Source organism: Tasmannia lanceolata, unplaced genomic scaffold (assembly GCF_043159265.1).
Source record: "Tasmannia lanceolata isolate RefF3 unplaced genomic scaffold, GAP_Taslan_0.1 ptg000012l, whole genome shotgun sequence".
NCBI classification, from domain to species: domain Eukaryota; kingdom Viridiplantae; phylum Streptophyta; class Magnoliopsida; order Canellales; family Winteraceae; genus Tasmannia; species Tasmannia lanceolata.
In genome coordinates this window covers 1,552,419-1,562,462 of record NW_027518689.1, presented here as the reverse complement: position 1 = coordinate 1,562,462, position 10,044 = coordinate 1,552,419, and the positions used below count along the sequence as shown (strand labels likewise).

Sequence of the window (10,044 nt, the reverse complement as noted above, 5' to 3'; positions counted from 1 at the left end):
TGCCGGCTTGGAGCAGTGTTATAATTGAAGGGATTGACGAGGTCAAGTCAATTGATGGCTACATCACCAATCACTTTAATAGAGAGAACATATGATTCTCCCTCGACTAATGTATTCTCACGATGGAGAAATTTTTTGGACTGGAGTCAAGAGTACAGAAATTTAATTGAAAGGTGACTTTCGTGGACCCCCTTGAAAGGGAAAAAAACCAAATACTAGACTTTGAAATTTGGAGTCTTCCACATAAAGGTCTAGTGAGATGAAATGAAAATGGGCAGACAAAAAAAAGGTGTATCTGTTCAGCACAAGAAGAGCTTCAACCAGGATGGAGCTTTGGTCATTTATCCTCTCTCTAAATCTCTTCTTTGCTATGAATGTTCAACTTTCAGAATCTATGACCACCACCACCTTACTAGGAAACGAAACCGATCAAATTGCTCTTCTCTCTTTTAAGGATGAGATAAAGAGTGATCCTCTTGGAGCCTTATCATCATGGAACCATACTCTCCATTTCTGCCAATGGAATGGAATCACGTGCAGTCGGAGGCATCAAAGGGTCACTGTATTGAGCCTCAGTGGGCAGAACTTGGTTGGTACTCTATCTCCTGCCATATCCAACCTCACCTTTCTTAGGGAAATCCACTTCCAAGAAAACAGCTTCACTGGCCAAATATCCCAAGATATTGGCCGTCTATTTAGACTGCGACATCTTAATATGAGCTTTAATTCCTTGGGAGGGGAAATTCCATCCAATCTCACCCACTGTAGGGACCTCAGAGTCATCTATTTGAGTTACAATGAGTTTACAGGGAAAATTCCCATCCAACTTAGCACTCTACCGAAGCTATCCTTGTTGTTTCTATATCATAATCATCTTACAGGGAGCATTCCACCTCAACTAGGGAACGTTTCATCTCTCATCCGTCTCTATTTATATGAAAATAGTTTGGTGGGACACATCCCAGATGACCTGGCCCGAATTAATCACTTGGAATGGATCGTCCTTTCTGAAAATTTATTATCTGGTACGGTTCCTTCCTCTTTTTATAATAATCTCTCGTTTCTTGTGGCCTTTGAGGTGACAGAAAACCAGTTACACGGAACCCTTCCACCCAACATAGGATTCTCTCTTCCTAATCTCCAATATCTACTTTTAGGACTCAATCAATTTACCGGACACATTCCAAATTCATTATCCAATGTTTCAAGTCTTGAATGGCTTGAAATGACTGGTAACCAGTTTAGAGGACCGGTGCCTGAAAATATTGGATGGGCAAGGAATCTACTCATATTTGACTTGAGCTATAATTACCTAGGCCTTGGTAGAGCTGATGACTTGAAATTTATCACTTCTTTGACCAACTGTAGTAATCTAAATGAGTTGTCCATACAGAGAAATCATTTTGCTGGCCCACTTCCCAACTTCATAGCTAATCTCTCAACTCACCTTTATTTTTTGGCAATAGGAGAAAACCAAATTTCTGGTAGCATCCCTAGTCAGATCTGGAATCTCATCAACTTAAATGGTTTGGGTATATATTCAACCTTCATCACGGGTTTTATTCCCACTTCAATTGGGATGCTCCAGAAGTTACAACGACTCTACTTGGGAGAAAATAGTTTGTCCGGGAAAATCCCATACAATATTGGAAATATTACTCAATTGACCGCCCTTGATTTAGGATCAAACAACCTGCAAGGAAGCATACCTATATCTCTTGCAAACTGTACAAAACTATTAGCATTGAGTCTTTCTCGAAATAACCTTCGTGGTACGATACCAAAACAAATTATTGGCCTTTCTTCGCTATCAATTGCACTCTATTTGTCTCTAAATTTTTTTACTGGCTCTCTCCCATCAGAAGTGGGTAACTTGAAAATTCTAGAGCAATTGGATGTTTCTAAGAACAAATTGTCAGGTGAAATCCCAGGCACTCTTGCAAATTGTAAGAGCATGCGAGAACTTTATATGCAGGGTAACGCCTTCCGAGGAGATATTTCATCAGTTTTTACTACATTAACATCCATTGAATTCCTTGATCTGTCATACAATAACTTCTCAGGGAAGATTCCAAAATATCTAGAGGGGTTTAAGTTTCTACAGTATCTAAACTTGTCTTTCAATAATTTTGAGGGTGAAGTTCCAAAACAAGGGGTCTTTGGAAATGCCAGTGCAATTTCAGTCGTGGGAAATGATAATCTTTGTGGTGGTATCCCAGAATTAAAGTTGCCTACATGCCCAGTGCTAGCTAATGACAGACGAGGAAAAGCCCATGTTTCTAGAGTAATCATCTTAGTAGTAAGTGCGGTTGTATGTTTGATTGTCTTATTGTGTGTCCCTGCTTCACTTTACTAGATAAGAAAGTCAAGGAAGAAACCATCTTCCCTATCTTCTATGGACGGCCGACATTTAAAGGTTTCTTATGCAGAACTCTTTAAGGCAACAGATGGGTTCTCTTCAGCCAATTTAATAGGCGCAGGAAGTTATGGATCAGTGTACAAGGGAATCCTCGGGCACATTGAAAATGTTGTTGCTGTCAAAGTACTCAACCTTGACTTAAGGGGAGCTTCAAAGAGTTTCATAGCTGAATGCAACACATTGAGAAACATTCGTCACCGAAATCTTGTGAAGATCTTAACTTCTTGCTCAAGCATGGACTTTAGAGGTAACGATTTCAAAGCTCTGGTGTTTGAGTTTATGCCAAACGGGAGTCTAGAGAAGTGGTTGCATTCAAAATTAGATGGGCAACATCAATTCGGACGTTTAAACTTCATTAAGAGATTAAACATAGCAATTGATGTAGCTTCTGCGTTGGATTATCTTCACCATCATTGCCATACACCAATCGCTCATTGTGATCTAAAGCCCAGCAACATTTTTCTGGATGAAGACATGAATGCTCATGTGGGTGATTTTGGGTTAGCCAAGTTTTATCCAAGAATCTTTCGTAACTCATCTGAAGATCAAAGCAGCACAATTGGATTAAAGGGAACTATTGGGTACATTGCTCCAGGTAACATTTTCATCAATTTTCTTCATCCAATCTATTTTCAGTGAGTTTTATGCAATATTTCACACTTTTTAGATGGATAGTGTAGCACAACAAATGCTAAATTAGCATCTATTAGCCAAAATAAATACATGATAGTATTTGTATGTTTAATGACAAAGTAAATAGGAATGTTATTTTACATAAAGTAGTCGTGTACATCTCACCCGAATAATAGACGGCCATTTTAGTACCTATTACCACAAGTTCTATATGCAACATAGTTGTGTAGAAAATGCTAATCATGTAAATGGTTCAAAAGTTATAATTTGGGAAAAATTCGGAGAAGTAATTATTCAATAAAATCTCTAATATTATCAGAAAATAATGAGAAATTCTGTAAATAAATTTCCAAAAAAACCCATGACTAATGTGTCTCAACAAAAAATGGCCCAACACTCCAATGATGAATCAAATCGTGCTTCTTAAATGAGCTAGAGCAGTAAAACACCCCAAAGACCCATGAGAGAAAATATATTCCTATGAAATAAACAAAAGTACCATGAAAAGTGCCTTTTTTCAAAATTATCCAACTTTTCAAAAAGGACCAAAACGCCCTGGAGTTGGCCAATCGGATGAGCCCATGTTCGATTGGATCCCACTACCGCTACCGTCATTGCCACAGCCTGAATCCATGTGTGCAACCCCTTTGCCATTCCAAAGATTAGGTGAACCATTTCCCAAGATTGTCTAGAGCTGGACGATCGGCAACCACCCTTGAACGAAGGTATAACACTCTTAGGAGTGTGACAAAGCCGAACATTTAGCAAGTAATCATCCACGAAGCTATAACACCCTGTCTCCTCTTGCATCTGTAGATTTTGTGGTTACTACATCTGTAAATTTTGTGGTTACTGCATTAATTGTGGAGATTTTGGACGTAATAAGATTATTGGAGCCAAGGATTGAGCATCGTAGGAGGTCGGCTAATGAGGTGGCGGATATTCTAGCAAAGGAATGAGTCCTTAGGGAGTCCATGTTAGTCATGTCGCCGGTTATCTCACCTATCTAACAGGCTTTGTAATGGGTCTGCGGACCACTTTTAAGGATCATGTGTGGGACATCTTGTCCCCGCCCAATACTTTTTGACTATTAATGCAATGCCAATTTTCAAAAACTAAAAAACATAGAGTTAGGTATTTGTTTTCATTCCACTGGTTCGGACGAAGGGTTGGGGTCAAGTAGCCACTTTCTGGCATCGGCCTCATAAGGATTTCCAGATTAATGAGTACTGCAAAAGATCCCAATTGGCACATCACAAGTTCACTCCACGCCATCTGCTGAAGGTGCACACACGTCCCTCAAGATGTCAGTGGAGGATGGTTCCCACACTTAGAACCCTTGCTTTCTTTCTAATAAATAGTTGTTTCTATTAATCCCTAGTCAAACATTTCAACTTTTGGTGAATTTTTTCAAAGAAAAGTGGTTTGGAAGAAAGATGAATTAGGTTCTCCAAAAGAGCTTGAGCACATGACAAGCGATACTTTCCTAGTCTGGATATATGGTTCTAGACAGAGTCATGTCCAGGACTTAGGGCCCATAATCCCTAAATTTAAGGTGTTTGATAAATATAGGTCAAGGAGGTTTCTAATAATTACTAATAATAAATACGAGACTTTTGGACTAATGTTGTGACTGAAATAGTGTTTCCCTTGGAAAGGAAGGTAAAATGATGCCATTTCCCTTTTCGAGACACGTTTGGTTGGCGTGCACTATTCATTCTACTTTCTTGTGTTTAATGGATTTTCAACAATTGCCTTTTAAGTTGCGTCTCTCAAGTCAACATGAAAGTGAAATTAAAGATGATATTTACAACTATTTTGTTTGTACTTAGAAAATGACATCATTTCATTTTCTTCTACTTCTACGTATTTTTTACCTTATAAATAGTATGAAGTTTAATTTGATCTACTTTTGTAGTGCTTTTGCATGTGTAATCACTGAGACTTGGTTGGTTTCAGATGAAAAAATCATGTTGAGAACCAAAATTGGCTAGCAGTTTTGAGTAATACATAGTGGAATGCTATTCATCACTTACATGACTTGATTAGCCAAAACCCATGTTATATGGATTCTTCTAAATGGGTGAAGTACCCTTGTGGGACATGTACGTCTCAAATTGCAAGAGTCTCTAAGACAGTCGATCTCTTTTATCACTTTTTTGGATGCTACTTCCTTCCTTGCCTTCCATTTCTTTGAGGATGAGCTTTTTTAATTTATCTGTATCAATAGCCATCCTCAAAAGCATGTTTACATCATAAGGGAAGCATTGCAATGCAAGAGGCCAAACCAACTTTTTCTTTTTTCCGTGTGATTAATTGCAGCCCTATTTTCCTAGCATTACTCTGTTCTATTTGTCTCTTCCTAAGTAATGAAAAGGTGCGCATTTATCTTTCCCTATCTTTAATTTCTTATCTTCTTATCTTATCCCACTTGATAAGAACAAACAACAAATAAAGAAATTTTGTTCGTATCTTCATTCTACATGTCTAATGAGAGAGATTTAGAGTGAACCTAAATTATAAACGGAGGACCACCCATTGGCATTGTCATTGTGATTTCTCACGATCCTCCCATTGTCAATATAAATCGAATAGGGTTGTTTCAAGTTACCTTTTTTCTTGTTTTAAAAAAGTAACAAATTTTAGTGACACTTCTCCTTTCCAAACTTTTCAAGAAAATTCATGTTAGAAACAAGCATGTTTGAGTGTGGAAAAACCCAAAATGATGATTTTTTATTTATAAAAGCATAAATTTTAAAAGTTAGATACGAAAGATCTAAGCTTAGTTATTTATTAAGCTTAAAACAACAACACTATCTTGCACACAAAAGTTTTCAACTCATATTGTTACCAATTGTTGATGGAAGGGCTAACTTGCACAAAGCCCAGGCACAGACAATTGTATCAGCCTGTCTAATTTTGGATAAATCTGAGATTCAATTCAACAGAGCAATATATGTTATTACAATTCCAAACAAAACTCTCAGTAGCTCATTAAAAAGTGTAAAACAATGTGAGTCTTACTCATAATGAAAACATGGTCATGCGAATAATTGTAGCCTTTTGGTAACCATCCTAAGTTCTGTTTGCCAATTATCCTAAATTTAAGGTGTTTGATAAATATAAATCAAGGAGGTTTCTAATAATTCCTAATAATAAATATGAGACTTTTGGATTAATGTTGTGACTGAAATAGTTTTTCACTTGGAAAGGAAGGTTAAATGATGCCATTTGCCTTTCCGAGACACGTTTGGTTGGTGTGCACTATTCATTCTACTTCCTTGTGTTTAATGGATTTTTTGACAATTGCCTTTTAAGTTGCCTCTCCCAAGTCAACATGAAAGTGAAATTAAAGATTTGGCATTTTTAACTATTTTGTTTGTACTTAGAAAATGACATCATTTCACTTTCCTTCTACTTCTACTTATTTTTTACTATATAAGTAGTATGAAATTAAATTTAATCTACTTTTGTAGTGCTTTTGCATGTGTAATCACTGAGACTTGGTTGGTTTTAGATGAAAAAATCATGTTGAGAAATTATCATGGTCAAAAATTGGCTAGCATTTTTTAGTATTACATATTGGAATGCTATTCATCACTTACATGACTTGATTGGCCGAAACACATGTTATATTGATTCTTCTAAATGGGTGAAGTACCCGTATGGGACACGTATGTCTCAAATTGCACGAGTCTCTAAGACAGTTCTAGATCTCTTTTATCTGTTTTTTGTTTTACTGGATGCTACTGCCATAGCTTCATAATTATCACACATTTTGAATTTTACCCATCCTATTAGTAATTTTCTTAAAAAAAAAAATATTATATGCACTTAACTTATCAAAATTTAAATATGTTACTGGTTAAAATAATATTATTATGTAAAAAATTAATATTTGACAATTGATTAAAATATTTGGCGAATCTACAAATCATTCTTCTTGAGATTTGCTGAATTTGACACTAGATAACCATGTCAGATTTTGACACTCTTACCTATAGCTCCTATACTAATGCAACATAGGACATAACTTCTATATTTTCTTTCATTGTGCTAAATCATTTCTTATGTGTTTCTCTAAAAATTCTAGACTCTTTCCATGCAACTTAGGTTTCTAAATGTGAAGAGATCATTCAATTATCTAGATAAAATTTTCACCTTTTTTTCAAAATCAAACCTCATATTTGCTTTTAGTTTCTAACTGGTATCTTATATCCTTTATCACAACAAAAAGTGTAAAAGATGTGTGGAATTGCAGAATATGGGGCAGGTGGTCATGTGTCCACAACCGGAGATGTGTATAGCTATGGGGTTCTTTTATTAGAGATATTCACTGGAAAGCGCCCCACAGATGAAATGTTTAAGGATGGCCGAAGTCTTCACAAATTTGTCCAATTGTCTTTCCCTGATCGAGTGATGGAGATACTGGATCCATTAGTTCTTGTAGATGATGATGAAGGAAGAGCTACAAACATTACTGAGAATTACAATGACAAGATACGTCGTTTGCAGGAGTGTTTGGTATCTTTAGTGAGGATTGGAGTGGTGTGTTCTGCAGAATCTCCGAGAGAACGAATGGAGATGGGAGGCGTTGTAAAGGAAATGTGTTCTATTAGAAACGTATATATTGGTGCTGGGATCCACAGAGAATGATGAAATAGGGCCTTATTTGTCACTGAAGGTTTATCTTACCTCAGAAATTTTTCACTGCTACATCTGCTTTTGTTTCCCACTGGACAAAGATTACTATTTTACATGTTATTTCTTTGAGTATTTGTAAGTTAATGTTATATTATATGCGTTTTGTCTGGTGGTGCCACTTGCAAGTAATGTTTTTTTCTCATATCTATATTTTCTTTACCTATTAATACAAAATTAGTATCAAATCTTGAGTGTGAAGGTTTCCATTGCAATACATTGATCATTCCATCTTGGGAGATTTATGGAAGATGATTACCAAGCCATTAATTAAAACAAGGTAGCTACATGTTGGAAATTAAAGATAAGTTTGTGGAAGAAGGCTTTATTCTTCATTCTCCTTTTTTCTCCTTTCATTTGAATTTGTATGTGATGAATGCGTTTCTTCACATTCAGTATTGGAGAAACCCTCTCTCCAAGTTTGTATGGAGTGAGATAGGCCTATTTTGATGAGAAACACTCTCCTACTTTTTCTTCTTTTTATTCTCGTCTGATTTTGTTAGCTTTTGTTTTCCTTTCTCTTTGATTTTTCCTTCCTTTAGGCGACTCCTTGATTTTTTCCTTTATTGGACTCATCACGCACAAACCAATTAATCCCATAGTTAGCAAAACGTGATTCGGCAAAAAAAAAACGGGACAACAAAAATTCAAGTTTAATACGGTACTGGTTGAAAAAAACATAGTAAAAAAAAGAAACACAAGAAAATGAGTTTAGAATTTTGTCATTTACAAAATATGGTGGCGCTAAAATTAGAAAGTTGGCCGAGAAAACGTGTTTAAAACGTTTAAAATGCATTTTAAACGTGTTTAAAACATTTGCCTAAAAAAAACAGAGTTTTATTCTTTGTAAAAGTTTTAAACGGCACACAATAAAACAAAAAGAAAAAATGCCATTTTAAACAGAGTTTTGCAAAGTATGATTAATCATGAGGAATAAAGGGCATTTTATATTACTCTGTGATGTGTAATATAAAACCAGTTTTAGGAAGAATAAAGCCTAGAACTACTGTCATGATGGGTGAAGAATACCCTGTTTTAAGAAGGGTGAATGGTACAGCACCACCTTCTATTATACTCTAACCACATGAAAATAAGAAAAAAGTTTTCAATTCCAATCCATTGAGGAATGATTAATTGAGATTTGAGGTTGGTGGGTTCTTTGTCAAACTATAAGAGAAGTAAAAACAAGGGAAATGATTTCGGCACAACTATGTTTTGATACATGCGCGCATGTATCTTGTCTTTTAGCATTTGATTGTCAGGTAAGTGCTTTTTGGGGACAGTAAAAACCCTTTTACAGCTCTTTAAATATAAAAGACAAGAAACATGAGCCTCTTGTGTCAAGTGTCAAAAGATGTGTGTGTTGAAATCATTTCCCCAAAACAAACAGCAGGTGACAAAAGACAAAAGCCATTTATAGTTTGTTTTGCCTCACTCTCCCACTTCCATTTCCATTTTCATGATAGTGTGTTGGCCAAGACAAAATCTCTTCAATTGGAGTTTAAAACCATCTCCAGCTGACACTATTGTTTACGTGTGATTCTATGTTCAAATCCATATCAGGAATCAATTTTTTACATGTGATTCTATATTCAAATCCGTATCAGGAATCATAAGGAACTTAATTAACTCCTTAAGCCAGAAGCTACTTCCTTCCTTGCCTTCCATTTCTTTGAGGATGAGCTTTTTTAATTTATCTGTATCAATAGCCATCCTCAAAAGCATGTTTACAACATAAGGGAAGCATTGCAATGCAAGAGGCCAAACCAACTTTTTCTTTTTTTCGTGTGATTAATTGTACCCCTATTTTCCTAGCATTACTCCATTCTATTTGTTTCTTCCTAAGTAATGAAAAGGTGCGCATTTATCTTTCCCTATCTTTAATTTCTTATCTTTTTATCTTATCCCACTTGATAAGAACAAACAACAAATAAAGAAATTTTGTTCGTATCTTCATTCTACATGTCTAATGAGAGAGATTTAGAGTGAACCTAAATTATAAACGAAGGACCACCCATTGGCATTGTCATTGTGATTTCTCACGATCCACCTATTGGAATTTCCATTTTGGCCAAGGTGTATGACCTACTCAAGGTGTCTTTTAATTTTATTTATTTATTTATATTTTATATTATTTTAAATTCAGTATGTTTATCATATTCGCATGAGAGAGAGAAAGAGCTTAAGGTCGTTTTAAAATTGCCAAAAAAAAAAAAAACTTTCACAGGAAATTTTTGCTTAAGGCTCCGTTTCTAAAAGAAACGGAGCCATAAAAACATAAAACAAATTTT

General features: G+C 35.7%; 2 protein-coding genes across 2 annotated transcripts; both read left to right on the top strand.

Annotated features, from left to right (window-relative positions):
- The first annotated feature begins 325 nt into the window (after nucleotides 1-325).
- Nucleotides 326-2,356, top strand: LOC143888063 (putative receptor-like protein kinase At3g47110). The gene has a single exon (XM_077392355.1). It carries the CDS (start codon nucleotides 326-328, stop codon nucleotides 2,354-2,356), a length of 2,031 nt encoding a protein of 676 aa, XP_077248470.1.
- On the top strand, nucleotides 2,271-7,782 carry LOC143887011 (putative LRR receptor-like serine/threonine-protein kinase At3g47570). Its single transcript, XM_077391138.1, has 2 exons — nucleotides 2,271-3,014; nucleotides 7,314-7,782. Exons 1-2 carry the CDS (start codon nucleotides 2,396-2,398, stop codon nucleotides 7,706-7,708), a joined length of 1,014 nt encoding a protein of 337 aa, XP_077247253.1. The 5' UTR covers nucleotides 2,271-2,395; the 3' UTR covers nucleotides 7,709-7,782.
- Nucleotides 7,783-10,044: the final 2,262 nt, after the last annotated feature.